General features: G+C 45.5%; 1 protein-coding gene across 4 annotated transcripts in view; it reads right to left on the bottom strand.

The window, feature by feature from the left end:
* CHPT1 (choline phosphotransferase 1) overlaps nt 1-25,795 on the bottom strand; it is a 492,288-nt gene that overhangs the window by 380,998 nt on the left and 85,495 nt on the right. For all 4 annotated transcript variants that reach the window (XR_015295551.1, XM_086919155.1, XM_086919153.1 and 1 more), the window contains exon 2: nt 12,934-13,081. Coding sequence is in view for 3 of the 4 variants with exons in the window: in XM_086919155.1 (XP_086775281.1) it covers nt 12,934-13,081 (148 nt within the window). In the remaining variant the exon portion in view is untranslated. The remainder of the gene's footprint in view (nt 1-12,933; nt 13,082-25,795) is intronic.

Raw genomic sequence — 25,795 nt, 5'->3', positions numbered from 1 at the left:
TCCTTGTGTACAACCTAAGGGACTCAATGAACGGCTAGAATACAGTTGTTACATTTAAAACGACCATTATACGTTGATGACATTTTTTGGGTACTAATTCTATCATTTCATTTCATTATTCCGATTTTCAGCATCATTAAGTATTGCATGAAACTTGCTCTTTGTTTCATATTGATCTTTACCCACTCGTAAGTGCACTGAAGGTCAGTGCACAAAATATCTATTACGCTTTGAAGGTTACCCGCATGCATGGCACACCGTCACATTAACTTTCATTTTACATGGTAGCACCAGAGTCTGTTTAGTATCTGCCGGATCAATAAAGCTTAGACAAATTGCCTTCACTGAGAAAAACACACAGCACCAGTGTTGCTAAGTTACGGCTTATCAAATCACGGCCATTTTCATAGCAATCACATGACCTCCACGACACCAATCCCGTCTGTTAGTACAGAGGGACTTGCATGCAGTTTCACTTTCACCACGAGCGAATCCCGGATACACGCCGGCTTTCACGGCACAAAACGGTAAGCTTTCAGGAAAAGCGCGTTACGTTTTAGGCAGCACGCCAGCTCAAAATGCAGAGTGTTTTATTTACGCTCTTATCCTTTTTTTTTTTACCACCAGATTGACCGTTCTCCGAATAGCATTACATTGCGTACGGAGACTACGCATGTCGCAGGTCAGAACTCTTAATTAATGCATGTTGTAATCTCTGCATGTTGCACGATGTTAGAACAATTTCACAACAAAATCCACAAACCAATATAAACCTCTGTTTCACGCATGACACACGGCTCACGACCGGCACTTAGAATCACCATGACCTTCCTATACAGAAATAATCGAGGCACCTACTATTCGTTCACCAGATCGTAATTGCCATTAATACCCACTGGTAACGTTTGAAATAAAGAACATTCACAGTACTGCCTTTCCCAATCCTCCTTGCGTTATTCTAGAGAATTACGTGCATGACAAAAGGACATGTCTTTTGAATTTTAAAACACTGTTTGTTAAACGAATCTACACCTCTCTTGTATTATTTCACAGGACTAATAAGTCCCCTGATGAAGGGCACATGCCCGAAATGCATTGAGCATAATCGTAATGAAACCTTTGAAACGTCTTATGAATGAATAACACGCATCAAAGAACACAAGAAATAAACAGAACTGAAGCATCGATTACATTTGTCGAAATAATTTTATTGAACGAATGAAATTAACATTAGTCCATGAGTGTTTCGAAGGGACGTCACTTCTGAGGGAAGTCTCGCTTACTGTTTCAACAGAGACACAGTAAACACTGACAGCAACGTTTCCCTGCAGTATAATCTAGAGACATATGAAGTATTTTGTATTTCTGAGGCTATAAACATTGCACAAATGTATAATTTAATGTACAGTAATTACTAAGGGACTTGACTGGTGCAGAGATCATGGGGTATTTGAGGGCTTAGAACTGTCACCCTCTCTATTCCAGATCTAGCCTCTGTGAGTGAGTCAGTGTCCTAAGGAAATGGATTAGGATTTGTGTTTTTATTTTAAAAAGGATTTAAAAATTATTTCTTATAGGTTTTCTGGGATTTCCAGCAATTACCTGACTGATTAAGAAAGGTTATCAAAATCCTATTCTGTAAAAGAGAGATTACTCTACCAATAAGACATAATTTAACGGAATGATGTGAACTGCAAGTGAACACACAGGGGCTGTTGAGAAGAGTCATATAGGATTGGGGTGGGTAGTCTATTTTAGATTTCTCCTGGAAGAAGCTTTTGTTTCTTTTTACAAACAATACCTTGATATGCTTTCTGAAATTAGAAGCTAAGTGCTGGAATGACTTCTTCATAAGTGCCCACTGGGTGCTGCTGGTCTTTCATTTGCAAGCACTTTTATTTGAAGTCACTGCACTGAAGCAAAACGTAAAAAAAGTCATTAGAATGTTGAAGAATACAATTATTGTCACAGTCCAGCATTTATAAGTGGCTATAGGACCGCCATAATGAACAAGCATTGGCATAGCCAATAGGTCTCTCCTTTGGGAACTTATAAGTGTTTAGCCAAAGATATTGACTTTACCTATGTCTTTAAGCTGTGCTGGACAGACGTTTGCAGCATGCTGCAAGTTATAATAAAGAAGCGTCAGAAGCATTTTTGTTACCTTAGATATGACCAAAAAAGCATTATGTACAACTAAACGAGCATATTAAAAAAGTATTAAAAATAATGTCTTGAGTTTTTTTTGTCCTTTCAATACTGGCAACTTGTATCTCCCTGTCCTCATGGTTGGTTGCTTGTGTTTTTTTTGCTATGGGGTCATAAATAACAGGAGGGTGAAGGTCAGTCAGAGTGAGTGTGAGAGTGAGTCAGTCAGGCAGTTGGAGTGAGAAAGATTGTCAGTAAGAGAGTAAGAGTTAGTCAGTGAGAGTGAGTCAGTGAGAGTGAATGAGAGTGAGAGTGAGTCAGTCACTGAGAGTGAATGCGAGTGAGAGTGAGTCAGTCAGTAAGTGAAAGAGAGTGAGTCACTGAGATAGTCAGTCAGTGAGAGTGAGTCAGTCTTTTAGCCAGAGTCAGTCTTTTAGCCAGAGTTAGTCTTTTAGCGAGTCAGTCAGTCAGTGAGAGAGAGCCAGTCAGTGAGAGAGAGCCAGTCAGTGAGAGAGAGCCAGTCAGTGAGAGAGAGCCAGTCAGTGAGAGAGAGAGTGAGTCTGTGGGAGTGAGTCTGTGAGAGTGAGTCTGTGAGAGTGAGTCTGTGAGAGTGAGTCTGTGAGAGTGAGTCTGTGAGAGTGAGTCTGTGAGAGTGAGTCTGTGAGAGTGAGTCTGTGAGAGTGAGTCTGTGAGAGTGAGTCTGTGAGAGTGAGTCTGTGAGAGAGAGTCTGTGAGAGAGAGTCTGTGAGTGAGAGTCTGTGAGTGAGAGTCTGTGAGAGTAGGTCTGTGAGAGTAGGTCTGTGAGAGGGAGTGAGAGTGTGAGTATCTGTGAGAGTGTCTGTGAGAGTGTCTGTGAGAGTCTGAGAGAGTGTCTGTGAGAGTGTCTGTCAAGTCAAGTCAAGTCAACGGATTTATATAGCGCACTACATACCCAGAGGGTCTCAAGGCGCTTAAGGAGGGGTGGGGAATTACTTGTCAAATATCCACGTTTTAAGTTGCTTTCTGAATGCTAGGTGGGTCTGGGTAAGGCGAAGGTAAGTGGGAAGTGAGTTCCAGGTTTTAGCTGCCAGGTAGGAGAAGGATCTACCTCCCATGGTGGTCTTGTTGATGCGAGGTACAGTGGCAAGGGCTTGGTTGGAAGATCGAAGCTGGCGGGAGGGGGTGTAGAAGGACAGTCGTGTGTTGAGGCATTCTGGTCCGATTTCGTAGAGTGCTTTGTGTGCATGGGTTAGGAGCCGGAAAGTGATCCTCTTATTGACGGGAAGCCAGTGGAGGTTTTTCAGGTGACCAGAGATATGTTCTTTACGCGGGATGTCTAATATGAGTCTGGCTGAGGCGTTTTGGATTCGTTGGAGTTTTTTCTGGAGTTTAGCGGTAGTCCCGGCGTAGAGGGTGTTTCCATAGTCCAGTCGGCTCGTGACCAGAGCGTGGGTGATCGTTTTCCTAGTTTCGGTGGGGATCCAACGAAATGTTTTTTTGAGCATGCGAAGAATGTTGAAGCAGGATGAGGAGACGGCGTTGAATTGTCTGTTCATTGAAAGTGAGGAATCCAGAATGATGCCCAGGTTCCGTGCGTGGTCTGTCGGGATGGGTGCTTTTCCAAGGGCTTCTGGCCACCAGGAGTCGTCCCATGCGGAGAGGGAGGTACCTAGGATGAGGACTTCTGTTTTATCAGAGTTCAGTTTCAGACGGCTGTGTTTCATCCATTCGGCTACTTCTTTCATTCCTTCGTGTAGGTTAGTTTTGGCGGTGCTAGGGTCATTGGTGAGTGATAGGATCAGTTGAGTGTAATCCGCGTAGGAGATGATGTTGAGGTTGTGATGGCGGGCGATGGCAGCGAGGGGGCTCATGTATACGTTGAAAAGGGTGGGGCTGAGTGAAGATCCTTGTGGTACGCCGCAGATGACTTCAGTGGCCTCTGACTTGAATGGTGGGAGGCGGACTTTCTGGGTTCTTCCGGTGAGGAACGAGGTGATCCATTCCAGTGCTTTTCCTTGGATTCCGATGTTTCTGAGGCGCTGTAGAAGGGTGCTGTGACAGACTGTGTCAAAGGCTGCGGATAGGTCGAGGAGGATGAGGGCGAATGTGTCTCCATTGTCCAGTAGAGTTCGAATGTCGTCTGTTGCTGCGATGAGGGCGGTCTCAGTGCTGTGTTTTGCTCGGAAGCCGGACTGTGAGGAGTCGAGGGATTTGTTGGCTTTGAGGAAGGCGGCGAGCTGGTTGTTGACAGCTTTCTCGATGACTTTGGCCGGGAATGGAAGGAGCGAGATGGGGCGGTAATTTTTGAGTTCGGTGGGGTCCGCTGTGGGTTTTTTCAGAAGGGCGCTGAGTTCAGCGTGTTTCCAGCTTTCCGGGAAGGTGGCGGATTTGAAGGAGCAGTTGATGACGTCTCGGAGGTGCGGTGCTATGATGGAGTCTGCTTTGTTGAAGATGTGGTGAGGGCATGGGTCAGTGGGGGATCCCGAGTGGATGGAGTTCATCAGGCGGATGGTGTCCTCAGTGGAGATTGGGTTCCAGTCATTAAGGATGTTTGAGGGGGGTGAAGGTCCAGTAGATGGTTGGGTGGGTTGGTCTCCGGGTTGGTTGTCGAAGCTGTTGTGGATGTCTGCAATTTTGTTGGGGAAGAATGAGGCTAGGGAGTCGCAGAGGGCTTGAGAGGGGGTGATGTCGTTAGAGTTGGCCGAGGGGTTGGTAAATTCCTTGACTATGTTGAAAAGTTCCTTGCTGTTGTGGGCGTTGTTATCTAGTCGTTCCTTGAAGGCGGTTTTCTTGGCCTTTCGGATCTGTTGATGGTGTATGCGGGTGGCGTTTTTGAAGGCGTCCTTGGTGCTGGTGGTTGGGTCTTTTTTCCAGGCCTTCTCAAGGGAGCGGCAGAGTTTCTTGGATTTCTTAAGATCATCGTTGAACCATGAGGCCTTCTTGCTGCCAAGTTTGCTTTGTCGTTTTTTCAGTGGTGCTAGGATGTCGGCGCTGTTGGATAGCCATAGGGTGAGGTTGGTGGCGGCTTGGTCGGGGTTTGAGGAGTGGGCTGGGGGGTTTAGAAGAAGCGATGAGGAGATCTGGTCGATGGTGATTTTGTTCCAGTTTCTTTGCAGAGTTGGTTGGGGGTGGTTGTTGGGTTTGGGCTTGTTGTAGGTAAAGTGAACGCAGCTGTGGTCAGTCCAAAGGAGATTCGTGGTGTGGCTGAAGGAGACATGATTGCTGGAGGTGAAGATAGGGTCGAGAGTGTGACCTGCGATGTGGGTGGGGGAAGTGACCAGTTGTTTAAGTCCGAGGTTGGCGAGGTTGTCCAGCAGGGTGGTGGAGTTGCGGTCGTAGTTCTTTTCAAGGTGAAAGTTGAGGTCTCCTAGAAGGATGTAATCTTTGGAGGGGAGCGCGTGTGGAGTGATGAAGTCTGTGATGTCCTCACTAAATTGTGCGCGGGGTCCTGGAGGCCTGAAAAGGAGGGTGCCTCTGAGTGTGGTCTTGGGGTCGATGTGGATCTGGAAGTGAAGGTGTTCAGAGTTGGCGAGATTGACGTCTGAGCTGGTTGAGATTTGGATGGATTTCTTATGGACGATAGCGATTCCTCCTCCTGTGTGGCCGGTACGGTCCTTGCGAATGATCTTATAATCTTCTGGGATGGCAATGGTGATGTCTGGGGCGGAGGAGGCGTTCATCCATGTTTCAGTGAGGAAGGCGATGTCCGGAGAGATGGTGTCTAGTAGATTCCATAGGTCAATGGCGTGCCTGTGGACCGATCGGGTGTTGAGCAAGATGCATTGTAGGTGGTTGGTGTCGGAAATCTGAGGTGTGATCGTAGCGGAGTGGGTGACGGTGCAGAAGAATTTGCAGGAGTAGCATGAGAAAGGTCCATGGGTGTGTCCAGGAGCGGCTTGGACGCAGTTGGGGGGACGGCCGGGGTTAAGGGCTAGGAGGGTGGTGGCATCGTAGGTAAAGCGGGAGGGCTGGGAAGTGCGAGGGCCAGGGGGTATGGCGCTGGGCGCGGTCCAGGCGCGGACGGGCGTAGACGGGCTTACCTTTGGCGCACCTTCGGCGCGGATTGGGCGCGGTCGCTGCGCGTAAACGCTGCGCGCGGGAACTCCTGTCATATATGGATAGTGGAGGGGGAGGGGCGAGGGCGGCTCAGCTGGGAGGCGGGGCGGGCTGCACAAGACGACAACAACAAACAAGATGGCAGCGGAGGGGGGAGCACAGCAGAGCGCTTGGGGAAAACGCGCTAACACAGTTAAAATAACGATGGGAAATCAAAAGTACATTGAAAGCAAAGCGGCAACCAGGCAGAGCTGCAGGCAATAATAATGAGGCAAAATACACAATAAGCGCTGCCCAACGATACCAATTGACGCCAGGGGCACTGGGAGCGACCACTCCGGCCAAAGCGAAGAGCGAGTCACAGCGCTTCCAGGTAAGGAAGCGCTGTTTGTAGTCTGTGGGAGGGCGGCTCAGCTGGGAGGCGGGGCGGGCTGCACAAGACGACAACAACAAACAAGATGGCAGCGGAGGGGGGAGCACAGCAGAGCGCTTGGGAAAAACGCGCTAACACAGTTAAAATAACGATGGGAAATCAAAAGTACATTAAAAGCAAAGCGGCAACCAGGCAGAGCTGCAGGCAATAATAATGAGGCAAAATACACAATAAGCGCTGCCCAACGATACCAATTGACGCCAGGGGCACTGGGAGCGACCACTCCGGCCAAAGCGAAGAGCGAGTCACTGTGAGAGTCTGCGAGAGAGTCTGTGAGAGTGAGTGTCTGCGAGAGAGTGTCTGCGAGAGAGTGTCTGTGAGAGAGTCTGTGAGAGAGTCTGTGAGAGAGTCTGTGAGAGAGTCTGTGAGAGAGTCTGTGAGAGAGTCTGTGAGAGAGTCTGTGAGAGAGTCTGTGAGAGAGTCTGTGAGAGAGTGTCTGTGATAGTCTGTGAGAGAGTGTCAGCGAGAGTCTGTGAGAGAGTGTCAGCGAGAGTCTGTGAGAGAGTATCTGCGAGAGTCTGTGAGAGAGTGTCTGTGATAGTCTGTGAGAGAGTGTCTGTGAGAGAGTGTCTGTGGGAGAGTGTCTGTGGGAGAGTGTCTGTGGGAGAGTGTCTGTGGGAGAGTGTCAGAGTCTGTGAGAGTCTGTGAGTGTCTGTGAGAGAGTCTGTGAGAGTCTGTGAGAGAGTGTCAGCGAGAGTCTGTGAGAGAGTGTCAGCGAGAGTCTGTGAGAGAGTGTCAGCGAGAGTCTGTGAGAGAGTGTCTGTGATAGTCTGTGAGAGAGTGTCTGTGGGAGAGTGTCAGAGTCTGTGAGTGTCTGTGTGAGTCTGCGAGTGAGTGGCTGAGAGAGTCTGTGAGAGAGTGTCAGAGTCTGTGAGTGTCTGAGTCTGTGAGAGAGTGTCAGCGAGAGTCTGTGAGAGAGTGTCAGCGAGAGTCTGTGAGAGAGTATCTGCGAGAGTCTGTGAGAGAGTGTCTGTGATAGTCTGTGAGAGAGTGTCTGTGAGAGAGTGTCTGTGGGAGAGTGTCTGTGGGAGAGTGTCTGTGGGAGAGTGTCTGTGGGAGAGTGTCAGAGTCTGTGAGAGAGAGTCTGTGAGAGAGTGTCTGTGAGAGTCTGTGAGAGTGTCTGAGTGTGAGTCTGCGAGTGAGTGGCTGAGAGAGTCTGTGAGAGAGTCTGTGAGAGAGTGTCAGAGTCTGTGAGGGTCTGTGAGAGTCTGTGAGAGAGTGTCTGTGAGAGTGTCTGTGAGAGAGTCTGTGAGAGAGTCTGTGAGAGAGTCTGTGAGAGAGTCTGTGAGAGAGTCTGTGAGAGAGTCTGTGAGAGAGTCTGTGGGAGAGTGTCTGTGGGAGAGTGTCTGTGGGAGAGTGTCTGTGGGAGAGTGTCTGTGGGAGAGTGTCTGTGGGAGAGTGTCTGTGGGAGAGTGTCTGTGAGAGAGTGTCTGTGAGAGCCTGTGAGTCTTTGAGAAAGTGTATGTGAGAGTGTCTGTGAGAGAATGTCTGTGAGAGTGTCTGTGAGAGTGTCTGTGAGAGTGTCTGTGACTGTCTGTGAGAGTCTGTGAGAGTCTGTGAGAGAGTTTCTGTGAGAGTCTATGAGAGTGTCTGTGAGAAAGAGTTTGAGAGAGTCGGTGAGGGAGTCTGTGAGAGAGTGTCTGTGAGAGTCTGTGAGAGAGAGTCCGTGAGAGAGAGTCTGTGAGAGAGTGTCAGAGTCTGTGAGTGTCTATGAGAGTCTGTGAGAGAGTGTCTGAGATAGTCTGTGAGAGTGTCTGTGAGAGAGTGTCTGTGAGAGAGTGTCTGTGAGAGAGTGTCTGTGAGAGAGTGTCTGTGGGAGAGTGTCTGTGGGAGAGTGTCTGTGAGAGCCTGTGAGTCTTTGAGAAAGTGTATGTGAGAGAATGTCTGTGAGAGTGTCTGTGATTGTGTTTATGAGTGTCTGTGAGAGAGTGTCTGTGAGAGAGTGTCTGTGAGAGTCTATGAGAGTGTCTGTGAGAGTCTATGAGAGTGTCTGTGAGAAAGAGTTTGAGAGAGTCGGTGAGGCAGTCTGTGAGAGAGTGTCTGTGAGAGTCTGTGAGAGACTGTGAGAGAGTGTCTGTGAGACTGTGAGAGAGTCCGTGAGAGAGAGTCTGTGAGAGAGTGTCTGTGACAGAGTGTCTGTGACAGAGTGTCTGTGACAGAGTGTCTGTGACAGAGTGTCTGTGACAGAGTGTCTGTGAGAGTCTGTGAGAGAGAGTCCGTGAGAGAGAGTCTGTGAGAGAGTGTCAGAGTCTGTGAGTGTCTATGAGAGTCTGTGAGAGAGTGTCTGAGATAGTCTGTGAGAGTGTGTCTGTGAGAGAGTGTCTGTGAGAGAGTGTCTGTGAGAGAGTGTCTGTGAGAGAGTGTCTGTGAGAGAGTGTCTGTGGGAGAGTGTCTGTGAGAGCCTGTGAGTCTTTGAGAAAGTGTATGTGAGAGAATGTCTGTGAGAGTGTCTGTGATTGTGTCTATGAGTGTCTGTGAGAGTCTGTGAGAGAGTGTCTGTGAGAGTCTGTGAGAGAGTGTCTGTGAGAGTCTATGAGAGTGTCTGTGAGAGTCTATGAGAGTGTCTGTGAGAAAGAGTTTGAGAGAGTCGGTGAGGGAGTCTGTGAGAGAGTGTCTGTGAGAGTCTGTGAGAGACTGTGAGAGAGTGTCTGTGAGACTGTGAGAGAGTCCGTGAGAGAGAGTCTGTGAGAGAGTGTCTGTGAGAGAGTGTCTGTGACAGAGTGTCTGTGACAGAGTGTCTGTGACAGAGTGTCTGTGAGAGAGTGTCTGTGAGAGAGTGTCTGTGAGAGAGTGTCTGTGAGAGAGTGTCTGTGAGAGTGTCTTTGAGAGAGTGTCTTTGAGAGTCTGAGTGTCTTTGAGAGTCTGTGAGAGTGTCTTTGAGAGTCTGTGAGAGAGTGTCTGTGAGAGTCTGTGAGACAGTGTGTGTGAGAGAGTGTCTGTGAGAGAGTGTGAGAGAGTGTCTGTGAGAGAGTGTCTGTGAGAGAGTGTCTGTGAGAGAGTGTGAGAGTCGGTGAGAGAGTGATTGTGAGAGAGTGTCTGTGAGAGAGTGTCTGTGAGAGTGTGGGCACTGAGCCGCCTGCGGGGCAGCTGGAAAGCTAATATGGGGCACAAAAAAATCAGCCCAGATAAGAGGCAGGATAAAGGGGCAGGGAAACTGATACTGGCAGAAGGTATGGGGACTCTGGAATGGGCACTGAGCTGGACGACGGGGAGCAGACACTGAAGATAGACAGGGCTAGTATTTGGATAGGGCAGGACGTAATGCAAGTCACTGCAATCCTTGAGGTGCGGCTCTCCCCACCCCTCTTCGGGGGGCCCCCAAATCCGTTAGGGGGGCATTCAGCCCAAAAGGGTAATGAATATCTGTGAGATACTAGAGACTAGGGCTTCATTCACGTTTGGGGGTCGGGGGGACATATTCTACGTCACGGCACTGGAAAGAGAAATGGCACCTGGTAGTTGCATGGGAACGTGCAATGTACAAGGTAAAGGAACTGAAAATGGACAAGGGGTAAGGGAGAGGAAACTGAACTTGAGGCAGGGGGCAGATCTGGGCAGTAGGAAGGTAAATGCGCACTGGGAGGGAAGGGGCAGGAGGATGTGCAGCGGGGAAGAGGCAGCTGGTTGACCACTGGAGGGGGGGGCAGGAAGGGGTTCAGGGGCAAGAGGATGGACACTGGACAGACGACAGGGTTGGAGGCACTAATGGGAATCCTGTCGCTTGAGAGGGGGAGAGGCTGGAGCAGGCCAGGCTCAAGGAATCTTACTGTGGGAGGGCCATGAATTAGGGTGGGTGGGCGAGCCACGAAGATGAATGGGCAGTGTTAAGAAAAAAACGAAGTATTTTAGAGATATGCTGGTGTAGGTGCTGACATCCGTACACATTTGATATTTTAACACAATAAGCACTACCCACCACACTACATATTTCGCTTCACTGCTACTTGTCCAGGACTTTAATATGCAGAGGGACTGAAGCAGTCTCCTGGTCTCCGCGTAGCAGCAGAAGCGTCTCTGATGCCAGCATGACCCCTTAGCAGGTTTTAATATATATATTTTTTTAAATACAACTTTATCAGGTTTGCTCTTTGCAAAGCTTTGACGTTTAAAAACACGGTGCAATAATCCCTGTAACTATTTGCACACGGTTTGTTCAGTGAATTATATGTTATGTACGTGAGAACATGTGTATATCCATACCTATATATGGTTTGGTACTTGCAATGCACACAATGCAATAGTAAAAAAAATCCATAATTCACAAGGGACAATGAAGCATGGAAAATATATAACAGTTGCGCTGGATAACGGACATTCCACATAAGTTGAGGAAGGGGGTGGGGGGGAGGGGAGTTGGTTAAAGAATTCTCTCTCTCTCTCTCTCTGGGTTTCCTTTTATTTGGGCCGGCTTTTGGCCCGGGCGGGCTGGGCACAGGCCCAGGGCACCAATTTTCTGAGGGGCGTAAGGAGATGTCTGTGCATCTTGCTCCAGTGCTGCATACGCTGTTTTTATCACCCCTTCAGCCTGATTTCTTGCCCTCCCTTCTCCTCTCACCCACTGCTTCCACACACTATGAACCCCCCTCAGACAAATTACTTGGCACAAGCGTGAGATGCCAATCTGTGCATAATCCAGGTAATTGGGGTTGGTGCAGAGATGTGCTCAGAGGCCAGTCACTATTCTGATGCAATCAGAATACTGACTGGCCTCTGAATACAAACTAGGTCGCAGGGAGACTGCTGCAGAGAGGGCACTGCTCGCACGTGCTTTAGGCTGGCCTGATGGTCTAGAGTCTTTAGACTGAGATGGAAGTGTCAGCGAAGGGCAGTAATGGTCGCCAGCCGATAGTGTTATTGGTTGATCGGAGTGCACGGATGAGATGATGGGAGTTGATGTCCGAATTGGTGACGTGCATTGCGACTGGAGGCTACGTTTGCAATTGTAGGCAGGTACGTGTTACCGATTAAACTCACCTCGAAAGTCTCCGGCTTAAAGCTTAATAATTTGAGTTGACCCTGCAGTACCCATAACGGAAATGACATCACTACCCTACCCTTTTAATTGGAATATCAACAAAAATACACACTTCCAGCCATTTTCCAGAACACAGGAACTCAATTTCACCGAGGCCCATGATGCATGTTTCCTGCGAATGCTCGCGCTCTGTCGCTAGCAGCATCAGCGGACAGCTTTCAGGGGTGCCAGAGAAGTTATGGCGGCCATATGTTTCCACACAGCAGCGGGGAACTTTAATTGACGTCGGAAACGTACAGGCCGAGATTTAGTTTCTTGCACTTTATACACATACTCACTTGGTCCTGAGGAAAGCCAGTTTTAAATTTAATAAGGCCTGGCTGAAACATGTAGACCACACAAGACGCAGGAGGTCATAATTCGCACTCCACCGCGTCTAACTGCCTTTTTATTGCTAACAGAGGCCCAGTCATTAAACTTATCTATTTACCCTCAGGTACTGGGACCTACTGTATAGCTTTCTCACTCACGACACTGCACACTCAGCGAATATACCAGCTCCGCAGTAATCTGGTGTCGAAGCACACCCGGGACACATTCGGTGTCACTGTGGTGGGCCCGATGATGAAGCATGCCACCAACCAGGTTTGTGGGTGAGGGCTTCATGAACAAACCAACAGGTTTGCCAGCAAGCGTACTTCTTTGAGTCCCACTTCCCCTGTAACTATAGCTAGTCCTTTTTGATCATTACATATAATCCTGGGGATACAGATTAGCTTTTCTAGTCCTCTCTCTCTACTTTGATTTGGTGATCACAATATCTCTTTGCCTGCAATGCAGGCTTCGACCTAAAAAGGCAACCTGCCGGCAAGTAAATTTAGTGTCAGAATTGCCTCATCAATGGGTTTGGAGGCGCCAATAGTCCAGCAGAGAGAACGAATAGCACATCGGTGGCACCACTAAATCATACTTTCCACTTTCATATCAATCTTTCAACTACAATGAGGAATTCAAAAGATGTATTACGCTCTAAAATATATTAATAATACAATCCGAATATTTTCTCGATAAATTTACCCATGAAATTAATTCATCCAGTTAACTGTTACCTTTTGAGGTACATCATAGAAAATTGAACACTAAAGGAAAATAACAAAAATTATCTTCTGTGGTGTTGGGAAGCTTAGCAAGGATAATCACTAAAGGCATCGCGGAATTTGGGCGGAAAACCTAATGTGACTGATTATCCTGACCCATAGCGCCTAGCATCATGACTATATTCATGAAAGCAAGCAAGCAATTGTTCTGCATTAGGGTGTTCTAACTGGAAAAACGTGTTTACCTGTAGAAATTGCATCACAGCCATGATCGAAAAGTTCTCCTAATGGGGAGCTGGTATTCGTTCTTCTGGCTTGCTTCCCATCAATAGCGTCCAGTGACTGGTAAATAAAAAGCCCAGCTGCACACAGCAGAAATACCCAACATGGTGCCTGCAGGAAAAGAAAGCACTTTTAGTATCAGATGAAAGGGCAAACATATTTCGCATGGTTAACTTCCAATGATACAAGTCCAGTTTAAGGCAACTTTTCATTTTGATGGGCATCATGGGAGTCACAACTCAAGAAGGAGGGAGCAGGTTGTGGAATTACAATGCAAGCTAGAATAGTTGTTGGGTAACAATCTACCTCTTCCTTGTACGCCTTCGGAGGTTCAGTGGGTATACATGACCTTTTGAGACTCAGAAGATAACTTATATGTATGTATATAGCACTACTTATATGCAGGGTGAATGGAATTATACAACAGGGAAGAACTACATTATGCGGAAGAGATGACTAAATTATGTGGCAAGAAATCAAATTATGCGGTGTAACGTGGCACATTTTGTGACAGTACTACTTAATTATTTGCAATTTTTATACACGTTAACACTGTATGGGCAACATTAGTACCAATTTAGAACCCAAGTATATTAAAAGCAATAGAAAGGTGAGCAGTCAACCTTACCAGAAGGCCTTCCACTGCGCTGCAACATGAGTTCCCGCATTTTTGACAACTTTTAATGCATATGAGCTAGAACTAAACATTTTTATGATAAAATGTGCAGATTATACAGCAGATGATGGATTATGTGGAAAATGCTGCAAATCCAAATGTATGTAGAAAATGCCACAGCAGAAATCTCCTTTAAAATGTTGGTCCCAGATGTAATGCGGTATGCATAGCTGATGCCAATGTAATGTACAGAGACAGTATCTCTCTCCTTGTCTGTCCTATTCCTCTTCTCTTTCACCACTAATTTTTCTGTCCTTTCCCTCTTACATCTCTTTTCGCTCTCAAAAAACCAACAATAGGGGCTAGCTATATATATATAGTCTAACCTCAGTTCAAGCATGAATAGCGATTCAGACTCCAATTCTGCACAATCAGGAAGGCAATTGGGGTTTACCAAGCTCACGCCAGCAGAGGAACTGGACTGTGTAAGGAAAGACTGGCGAGGGACCCTACGCCCGAGAACGCAATCGCGCTCAGGAACAAAAAAATCAACGCCAAACGCTACCAACGTCGCAAGGCCAGATCCAGAGGAAGAGCAAAATCAGCAGAAAAGGAAGAAAAAGAGTACAAGGAGATGGAACAGGAAGTAAACTCGCAATTTGAAGTTAAGGACGTTGCCCCCTCCATTATCAACTTGACTGATATGATCTTGTCTGAGTCTGAACTTTGCATTTTGTCTAAAGGCCTCACATTTTGTCCTCCATGCGATTTCAGCTATGCGGATACTAGAATTGACCTTTACAAATTTGTCCGCAAAATGAAATTACAGAAACACTTTGCTGGAGGCAAAACCCGCAGCACCCTTACGCGGGTTGAAACAATTGATGATGGACTACAAGCCTGTGACATGCCGGGCTTGGAGGCCCTAGAATCACTCAGAATGGAGCAGTCATCGTCCCAAGCAGTCTCTGGAGGTGAGCCTAGCAGGGTGGGAGGGCTAACGTCTTTTAAACCACGCTCCACGTTTACACCTGTTATGATTTATGATAATCTTGACATCTTCCACGATGCTGTAGTTAAAGACATCAAGTTACTACACTCCAAGGTGCTCAATTCTAAACGCAAAAAATTTACACAAAATGATCAATACATGCGACTCATCCAAAAAATTCAGGCCAATGAAAATGTTATTGTTAGACAGTCTGACAAGGGAGGGAACATAGTTCTGTGGCCAAGACAACTATACCTGGAAGAAGCCCTCTCCCAATTAAATGATTTGAACTGTTACAGACACAGTGACATTTCGTTGGTCAAAAAAGCTCAGGAAGATTTCCACTCGTTGCTTATGGGGTGGAGATCCTTTGGCCTACTGAGCATGGATGAGCTTAAATACCTCAAGAACAACCATCCAGTCATGCCAGTCCTATACTTAATCCCGAAGATCCACAAGAATCCACACAAACCCCCGGGAAGACCGATAATTGCAGCGTGTGGGGGTTTACTAGAAAAAACAACAGTGTATGTGGACTCTTTCTTGCAGGAATTTGTTCAGGATTTACCATCTTGTGTGCAAGATTCCAATGATTTTGTAAGAAAGATACAGGATATAGAGAGGGATACGGATTTGTGGCTCATAACACTAGACGTCACGTCTTTATACACTAGTATTAACCACCAAGACGGATTGCGAGCCATTGAATTCTACTTAGGGCTGAGACCAATAATCATGGCTGACCATAACCGCATGTTACTTTCTATGATTTCATTTTGTTTACACCATAATTTTTTCATGTTTAACAATAGATATTACCAACAAGTCAGGGGTGTGGCCATGGGGGCCTGTTTCTCTCCTAGTTATGCCTGCCTTCACATGGGCTACTGGGAGAGACAGCTCCTCTTTGGCACACACTCTGACATTGCCAGACGATCTATTGTTAGGTGGTATCGTTACATAGACGATGTGTTCCTAGTCTGGAAGGGCACTCGTCTAGAAGCTGAGCACTTTGTTGACCTTATTAATAGGAATGATTACAACTTGAACTTTACTTCCACTATTAGCAGGGATCAGGTGCATTTCTTAGATATGACAGTTACACCAGGAGCAGTAAAACTTGAAACCAGGCTGTATCGTAAGGAGACGGCTGGAAATACAATTCTCCACGCCAGTAGCCGTCATCCAGCCCACCTTATACGCAGCATTCCGTATGGCGAAATGCTGCGCATAAGACGCCTGAGCAGTACAGAAGCCCAATGTAATCTTGCTCAACAAGCTAGCAGGGCCAGATTCTTGGCTAGGGGGTACAAGGCCGCAGTGATTGATAGGGCTATAACCAAAGCTAATGCCCTTTCACGTGACCAAGCCTTACAGCCCAAAGTCCACAAAAAATCTATCACCCCCAATGATCAAACAGTCAGATTGATTTGGGCCTACAACAAGCAACATGGGGCGCTGGGGAAAATAGTCTCCAAACATTGGAATTTGGTGAAATGTGACCCAGTGATAGGGGACAGAATATCCAATACCCCGTCCATCACATACAGGAGAGCATATTCCATGCAGAATGCCCTAGTAAAATCCAGCCCCGAAGTCCTTACCAGTAAAAATTGGTTAGGGAAAAGTAAGGGCTTTAGGAAGTGTTCATCCTGCAAGGCTTGCCAGCACGGATTGAACAAAACGGAATATGCAATCCCTTTCACCTCCAATGCACGTAAGATTAAAAAACAACTTACCTGTAAAAGTGAGTATGTGGTGTATGTGCTGGAGTGTCCGTGTGCCCTGCGATATGTTGGGAGTACCAAACTCCAGGTGCACAAGAGGATACTCCAGCACATTAGGGCCATCAACACAAGTGATCCAACATACCCGGTGGCCCGCCACTTCAAAGAACACCACAACAACGACAGTTCCCTGCTACGCTACTATGCCATTGACTGTGTTGGTCCTCTCAAGAGAGGAGGTGATAGAGATGGGGCTTTGAGAAAACTAGAGACCAGATATATACTGGAAATGGACTGTCGAGCACCAGGGGGGTTGAACTCCACGGAAGATTTTTACACGTGTCTATGATACAAGCATACCTCCGTTGATTTCTATGTTCCTCCCCTGTCTAGCAGTCGATTGCTCTCCATCATATAATCTTATTGTATCTGTCTATCTTTCTATTAAGATTTACTGTCTTAACAGCATATAGTCTAGAGGTTCGGATGGTTTAAGTGTGTAGTGCAGCCTAGGCTTAGGCTGCACTTGGATGTACTAAGAGCTTTACACCTTAATGCTACTAGAGAACCAGCTAGTATAGCCCTACAGAGAAAGAGTCGGAAAAAATTTCACAAATTCACATAAAATCTAAAAACTTTCACATAAAAAACGTGCACAGTTTTGTTCTCTTTTCTCTCACCACTCACGTAGGTACATCCATGGTAAGGCTAGGTCCAACCAGACATCTTCAGAGCTATTTGGAGGTTGTGGGGCAGAGGCTGCGATGTTCTCCTTTCCTTTGGAGGGGTCAACATCTCCTCTGCTCCTAAACTGTCCAGCTCTGTGCAGACATACGAGTAAACAATACTGTGCGGTAATCAGGGGATGCTGCGATCTTAGTGTTATGGCTTAAATGCATTCATGCAATAATATTCTTCATGTTCACTATAGATCTCATCCCGTTCCAATAGTGCTGTGTTTATATATATATTTATTGTCAATATACTTGTACAGTCATGGTTTTAACATATATATTTATATATTTATAACACGCTATTTATGGATTCATATATTTTTATACATTCCTTTAAAAATTCGTTGTTATACATGATTTTGTACATGAAGTGTATTGTATATAGTGTATATACCGAATATTATCCACATGACACAATTTGCACTTTGCACAATGGCGTTTAATCTGCACTTTCTATCCATTGGATTATCCAGTGACTTCTGCCGTGTATTGTTTACAAATATCAAATTGCATTTGCACTTTAATATTACCGAGTGTATTTTTGCAGTAAATGCGCTAATTCAGGGATTATCCCGTGATATTTGTTGCTCAAAATCTTTTGTCCATGTCTATGATGCAGCGTGACACGTGACCATAACCTACCTATGAGAATGTATTTTCACTGAGCACTAGCACTTTAAAAATTGCCTCTTCCCCAGCGTGCGTCATGTGATCAAGGCCTCTGTGTAGGCCGAAACGTCATGCTGTGGTGTGCCGCTTCCTCGAGGAAACAATAAAGAAATATTGCTCACTGCACCTGAGGTCTCCTCTCTTCTTCCTGCGCAGCGGTTTCCAGGACTGGGCTCCGGGCAGCAGGGATTGTTATATATATATATCATTTGGTTTCCAGTCACTATTCTGCACCTGAAAAGACCCCTAAGTTGCCCATCCTCAATGGTTTCTATCCTTGTGGCCGCTGCAAGGCTTGTAAATTTAGTAAGCGGACGCTTACTTATAAGATACCTGGTGTCACCATCCCCAAAAGAATCAACAAATTTTTAACATGTTCCACGCCATATGCCATTTACTGTTTGACATGTCCGTGCGGCCTTAATTATATCGGGAGCACTACCAATGCAGTAAAACTTTGGATACTAGAGCACATGCGTGCGATTGCTAAAAAGGATGATGCATACCCAGTGGCTAGGCATTTTGCCAAAATGCATAAAAGTAACAGGGATCTGTTAGCTTACACATGCATAGATAGCGTACCTTTGAGTATTAGGGGGGGTGATCGTCTGCTTAGACTCAGACGACTGGAATCGAGATATATAATAGACTTACAGTGTAAGCATCCGCTTGGCCTTAATATGCATGAGGAATTATCAGTCCATTTAGGCTAACTGGTTGGGCATCTATTAATTTTGATATTAAATACAATGTATTCTCCCCAATTTTCTATGACTGTGTTTCACCGATCAGGTTATGTCTACATGAACCATGTTCATGTGACATATTCTTTTAATGTGTTTAATATTTAAAATGAATTTTGTGACGCATGTTTGAATTCAATGTTTTGCCCATCCAGGGCGTAATTGCTGTGCGTTTTTAACTGAATTAAGTATAGACCTTTTTTGATGATACATGCATCATGATTATTGTATGCTGCTATGAATCTTGGCGCTATTTAGTCCATTAGCTTGGTTTTCGCCTCTTGATTTTATGCATTTTGCATTAAGAGGGGAATTTATTCAGTTGTTATCGCATGCCCATCCTGGGCTATATCATTGTGACATGTTTTCATTGTTGAGACTGTACTAGCACGTATATCCACAATTTGGATATTCCGTGACTTGTATACTTTTCGGTCTGGCATTTATTTGAATTGTTATGCTTCAATTGCCTATACTAAGATTGCTTTCAATACCGTTCCAATATGGCGACCATGTAATCATGTACACAGTCCTACTTTGATTTCATTGAATTTTCAATACCGTTCCAATATGGCGACCATGTAATCATGTACACAGTCCTACTTTGATTTCATTGAATTTTCATGCTGTCCTCTTTTTAAACCGGCGCATGCCTCGGCTCTCTGCACAACTTGACGAAGCCCCAAGGCGAAACGCGTCGTTGCTGTTGGTTTCCTTATTAAATCTTTTGTGAAACCTCCCCTGAGTGTGCTACCTTCCTTTGGGATTGACTTTCCTGGGATTTTTGGAGCTTATTTGTTACTCGGGCACACCCCCGATTTGGCGTGCACCCACTCGTGTGTGCAACTGGTTGGTGTTTTGGAGCCTTCTATATATATATATATATATATATATATATATATATATATATATATATATATATATATATATATATATACACACACACCAATGTATAAACAACTATTATCCATTCTTGGATAACCCTGTAACAGTTGATGTGATTGTATCCTTTATAAAAAAATTTTTTTTTTAAATGTTATCCAATTTCGCCTGAGCAGATTTCATGGACCCTGTTGTGCTGAGGGATCCATGCTGATGACTAAGCGGTCAGACGCTTCAGTCCCAATGGCTGTTTAGGCTTCATTGGTGCTCTGACCATCAAATCATAGGGTGATGCACTAGCCCACCTCGCCCAGTGATGAACCCATGCAACTGAAAGCCACAAGGTCAAGAAACTCCCTGTCATCCTATCCGCCATCAACCTAAACATCTCAATGGAACCTTCTGGAGCAACATCAATATCCACCAAAATTCTGTTGATGCTCTCCAAGCCCATGATATCTACACTTGCATCTTGAATGGTTTGTCAGCATTTACTTGAGAATGCTTCACAGTAGCCACCAGCAATAAACAACCACAGGTTCAAAGCAGACTTTCCAAAATGACCCTGATTAGGTTATCCCCAGAGGACACCAATTTAAAAACAAGCATAGGCAAATGCTTGTTCCTGATGATACGGTTTAGCCTCAGCAAAAAGAAAAACAGACTTTACGATTGGCAGGGTACACGCCTACACCATCCTCACATGAATAAATTAAACAATTTTAAACATAAATCTTTCACCAGTCCAAATATTAACTTTGAAAATAGGGATAATGCAGGCTTAAAATAGTGTAACATGGCACATCGCTATTACAAGCAAACTCCAGACAAGCTTAGCTTTCAGGACAGACACGGTAGGAATAAAGAACGAACTAACAGTTCTGAGATTTAGAGCCAGGCAATTAATCAACACTTTTTAGATCCTGAGAGCCACTAGAAAGGTAGGATATTCAGTACACGTTGGCTTCAGTACTAAAAGTTTATGGCTAGCTAAGAAGCGCATGAGGGTGCTGCAAAACGACGATGACAGTGGATCACAGATCTACAAATCCGCACAAAGAAGGCAAGACTGGTGCTGCAGTGGGAGGTCTGAGGACCAAGGCCGCTCAGAGAACTTACAGAGCTACAGCAGCTTGGAAGTCCACTCACACTTTATCCAAGCCCCCATACTGAGCCCAGGAAACATGTTAATGATAGCACTAAGAGGCCTTTCAGACTTTCTTTTTTGGGGAAACGTATACAAAAGACATGAAAAAAGTAATAAGTAAAATTGCCGCCTTCGAAGGGTATTCTGCACGTGTGGAAAAAAAGCCTAAGCAAAAAATGACTGTTACCAAAAAGAAATTTTCAAAAAGCATGAAATAAAACCACAAATTTACCAGCCTTGCACTGAAGCGGACTGCGTTTTAGGCACAAGTGCAAATGTTCAAATAAAATGCCGGCACAACGAAGCGAACTAATGGTTGAATTCGGCTAGCCCCGTTGGCCTCATACTGTCATGGGCTAAAGCTAAGATTGAATGGCACTTGAATAGACTAATAACTTACAGCCACTGACCGAAAGCCCCTGCATGTTTGTGTGTTTAAATTACGATTTTTGTGCTAAACCGCGAAGATGGTGAGAGAGCAAAAGCTGTCCCTGTACCAGTGTAACTGTCAATATTTACGTAAAGATTAGTCTTTTTCTACCTATTCTAAATAAATCATTCCATGTATACATAGAAAAGGCAGTTGGCTTTTCCATGGCAACGACTGTGCCCTTGCTCCATATGTACAGCATTAAAACACTGTACACATTTCAAACCTAAATAAATGGCATTCCCATAATTCCTAAGATGAGTCATTTGACAGGTTTCCCTCTCTGACAGCGCTTATCTTTTGGCACTCACACCTAAGCCTTATTTTTAATGAAATGCAATATATCGGCTGGACGTCAAGTGCCAGATTAGCGTCCTTGCTGCAGATACACACACAGGTTCAAGTAAGCAATGGTAAAAAAATGACTGCGTTTCCAGGCAATAGACATAATTGTAAAACTACAAACGAACACACACGGATAGGTAGGGGGTGGTGGGATGGCGGAAGCAGCGAAGCAGGAGGGGGTTGTGGGACGGGGTAATCCTATCACTTTGAAGTCAGAAAAAGTAAATTAAAGCGGCCCCTTTAAAACAGCATCTGATATTCTATGTGAGGAGATAAACAAGAATAACAGTCCTGTTTACAGAACGCTGAGCTACTGAAAACATTGAGCACTCGTGTGAAATGCTCTTAGATGAAGGGAAAAGTAGTCCCTAAACAAATGCTACAATAGAAGAAGTCGAAGGTTACAAGTAATGGGACGCAGCTCTGTGGGAGTGAACAACCAATAAAAAGGAGAGACAAATAGGAAAGATTAAACACTTGGAAGAAGGGATTTTTTAAGGACACTGAAAGAAACAAGTGAAAAGAAATATGCGGGCTGTAAGCTCACAAAGTATATACAACATGTCTTGAAGAACAAGCTCTGTCTTTGCTCGACATAATAACTAGGTTTCAACCTCAACACAGACCTATTTCCCAAAAATCAGAGAACAGCCACATCATGAGCAGCAGCAGTACATGCTTTCCTCACAAAGAAAAGTCGAATCACCAGAATCTGCTGTGTAAAACACTGCCACACTGTCACAAAGTGGTACAACCTGATAAGAAGTAGTCCCAAGTCTTCAAAATAAAACAAATGCAGCACAAGCAAAAGCTGTGCAAGGTACTCTCGCTCAAAACATGAAAAGTATTGACAGCACATTGCAGACGATTCACTCACAAAAGTGATAAAGCAGGGAAAGGAAGAAGCAATGCAACCCGCCTACACAAAAATGACGCAGTAGGGTAAGCAAGGAATAAGGAAAGCATCTCTTGCAAAATACAAATATCTCTGGTAGCACAGGTGCACATAGGCAGACTGAAAATTAACTTCATAAGGCGAATGCCAAGCAAGTGTTGGGCAGACTTCCCTTTTGATTTATGGCCACTCTTCTGCTGATTCAGGATCACGTCATAACAATTGTTAACATTCCATTCCAACTGCTAAAGGTAAAAACCGAGTTCTGAAAGCTGATTTTAGCAAAAGATATTTTATACTGCAGGGCCTCTCTTACAGTCAACCTTGAAAGCAAAGGTGGCCCCTAAAGAGACATCTCTTAATACCTCATGTTCACACCATGTAAAGACACCCATTTCTGTGACATCTTCCCATGCTGCTAAGCTGCTTAGACAACAAAGAGGGAGACAGAAATAGAGCGAAAGAGGGAGGCAGAGCAAGAAGAGGGACAGGGAGACTTAGCCAGAAGAGGGACAGAGGGGCTCAGATAGATATGTATACAAAGAAAAAGCAATAGAAAATAATAAAACTGTAACCAGAAATAACTATAGCTAGTGTGATATAGATTGATCAGCTATAGAGAAGTAGCTATATATATATATATATATATATATATATATATATATATATATATATAGGCAATTGTTGATGACCACATTACCCTCCACAAGAAAAGGGAAAAGTGCCTCTTTATAAAAGCGCTGTACTAAACTCTGCACAAATTAAGCCTTCCCCGCTTCCACCCCATTATTATCTGCCAAAAATATGCAAAGTCTACTACAGAACTTCATAGTCACCTGTTAGACAAAAAAGCTTTTACCGTCTCAAAAGCCTAACATCACTTCAAAATAGCACTCAACTATTATTTTCCCTCAGTTTTCCATATCACTATTTTTAACCATGTTTTGTGAATTTTCAACACTCATACAACCCCTTTTCTAAACCCCCCTATCGCACCCCCTCCAGAGGTGATAAAGCATTCTTGCAATCAAAACATAGCTGTTTTGAGAGGCCCCCCCGCGCATAGGGGAGGGGGGCCTTTAGTGGCATTCGGGCGTGGAGCTAGAGAGAGGCTGGTACAGTGTACCACTGTTTAAGGGGAATGGGAGGGGTCACAAGGGAATATGAGGAGGCAGGGCAGGCTGGTAGAGCGTCACTTAGGTTACGCAGGCGAAACAACCCCTCCCCTCTCGGGAAAGCGATAAGAGCCCTTGACATGAGGGAGAAGCCCTCTTTGTTCTCTCGCCTCGGGAGTCCAGCGAGTAGCAGCCAGAAGCAAGTTGGCTTGTGGCAGCGGGCACCGGGGTGAGGGGGCCTCACAGCGTAGTAAAGAGGAGTGTGCAGAAGAGGATAGGCAGCGCCTATGGCGCCGTGTCCGCACGGTAGGTTGGGATTTGCTGACATTATGGCAAAAAAGTTTCCCGCGCTTTGCTTAGCACGTAGGTTGCCATGGGGTTGGGAACCTCCTTAGTTATTGGGTCACATAGACAGAGCCAAAGGCAGTTAAAAGGGGGCTCGCGTATGTAAGGAATACTGATATTTATTAACTTAATGGTATAGCCGTTTTTACAGCAAAAGCTGCTCGGCATCTTCTCAGCATCCCGTGGATCTGGGCGACTCATTTACATTTCCCCGAGCTTCGCTAAGGGGTATGTTCTCAAGGGGGGAAGCTTCCTTAGTTGCTTAACCACGGCATAGAGAAAAAAGCAGTAAAAAGGTGGGGGAACACACAGAAGTTTAACTGCTGGAATTTTTCTCTTCCTTTTATTTCGACGGGAGGCGCATCACTGAACATGGCAACAACGAGGTCTCAAGTCAGCGACTGGCAGAAACAGGCGGATGGCAAGGTCTCATGGCATCAGACATTGTCGAAGGCTGCCATGCTCCGTATGATAGCGAAATTGTGGGCGGTATGCAGATTGGCTCAGGGCATGTTTAACCAGGCGGGTAGCTCAGTAGCAAAACAGAGCCTGCTTCGAAGCGCTACTAAGCGTCTAACATAATCGGTGTGCCGATGGTGTGGGATCAATTATTCAGTGTATACATATATGGGAGCTGTCCAACCTGCAACTGACCTGTGACCAAAAAGCATAAAATGACTAATTGTATGCCCACCCTTGAGTGAATCCAATGCACCAAGGTAGAAATGCAACTTCTTGGAGCTTAAATAAATGTATTAGTTCAGTGCTTAGGCGGCGGGTGTATGCTGGGTGTTTGGGGCTGAAGGGACATTCATTATTCCAGCACCCTAATGTGGCTAAGCCGAGATCTGGGCGCTACAAACCCCGAGCCCGGGCGGAGTGCCAGCTGCGGAGAGGCCTTGAGGAGGCCGAGGCCTGATCTCTGGGAGGCACGGAGTGGAGACCCAAGAGCAGCGGGGAGTGGAGGGGAGTGGAGGGGGTTAGTCATCGTCAGTATCTGTCCATCCCGCACGGAAGGTGAATAAGTCATCACAAAAGGAACGTGCTGCATTCCATACGCAGCTTTAAAGTATGGCACAATGTAGTAACTGGCTGGCTGTATTTCATGCTTCGCGTTATTAGTCATTTCCTCTCGATTTGTGCTGGGCAACACGCCTCGCTCCCGGTTTTATATTTACTGGCTATTTCGGAATATAGAATTTTCACGTGTAACACATTCGGTCTCCCTGTATTAAAATGGCACACGCTTGACTGGCAGGCCTGTTTGTTGCATGTGAATCAGAGTGGGGGATGGGCCTTGCGTAATTTTCTCTTAATTTAATCTATGTGTTAAACAGAACGCAAGTTTACTATACTGAGTCTCAGTCTGAGATTGTGATATTTCCAGGGGCTGCGCTCATTGTATTTTCTGCGCTACTAGACATCACACACCAGGCCCAGTCTTTAACCTAATTACCTTGTGTCTTGGAAGATACCTTCGTGATTCAATTTGGTGCATCTGATATCCAGCAATACGGTGTGCTCTGTGCAAGACGTGCTGTCGTCTCTACGCCTAGTGTTTGCTCTTTAGTCCCTACACAATGACATACATTTACTTGCCAAACGCATTTGGCATAGTCAGCACTTTCCAGCCCTTGTCACAGGAGCAATTGGAAAATAAACGAAACAGAGAGGCCAGAGGGGGAAGTGCATGGAGCAGGCTGGGAAGTGCACAGACCAGGCCATTAAAAAAAACGTTGCTGGAGAGTGTGTCCTGCATGCAGCAGCAGGAAGAAAGCTATTTAAGAAAATATTGCTCGGAGGCTGCAGTTAAAACGTGCTGAATAACAACACATGTAACAGGGAGTGCCCTCATGGGAGGTGACGTTACAAGAAGAGACACAGCAGTACTAAGGAGGGACTACTAAGCCTTTTGACTAATGAAAAGCCACCACTTATAAAGAAAAGTGACAGAAGCCAATTAAAAAGTTGGGCCGAAAGTGGGAGGAGCTTTATGCCCCTAGCCTGATTACAGCATGTCTTGAAGAGACAGTGCAAGCGCTGCCTAAGCGAGACCTAAAAAGAAGACTGAAACTGTAATGAACAAGAGGTAAGCAATGGGCAGCTGCAAGCTCTTTACTGAATACAACAGCGTCTCGAAAGAGAGCTCATGCGCTAACGCATGCTATCGCCGAATCTACCCTAAA

Source organism: Lissotriton vulgaris, chromosome 1_1 (assembly GCF_964263255.1).
Source record: "Lissotriton vulgaris chromosome 1_1, aLisVul1.2, whole genome shotgun sequence".
NCBI lineage: Eukaryota > Metazoa > Chordata > Amphibia > Caudata > Salamandridae > Lissotriton > Lissotriton vulgaris.
Note: the sequence above shows the minus strand (reverse complement) of the source record. Positions and strands in the feature narration are given on the sequence as shown.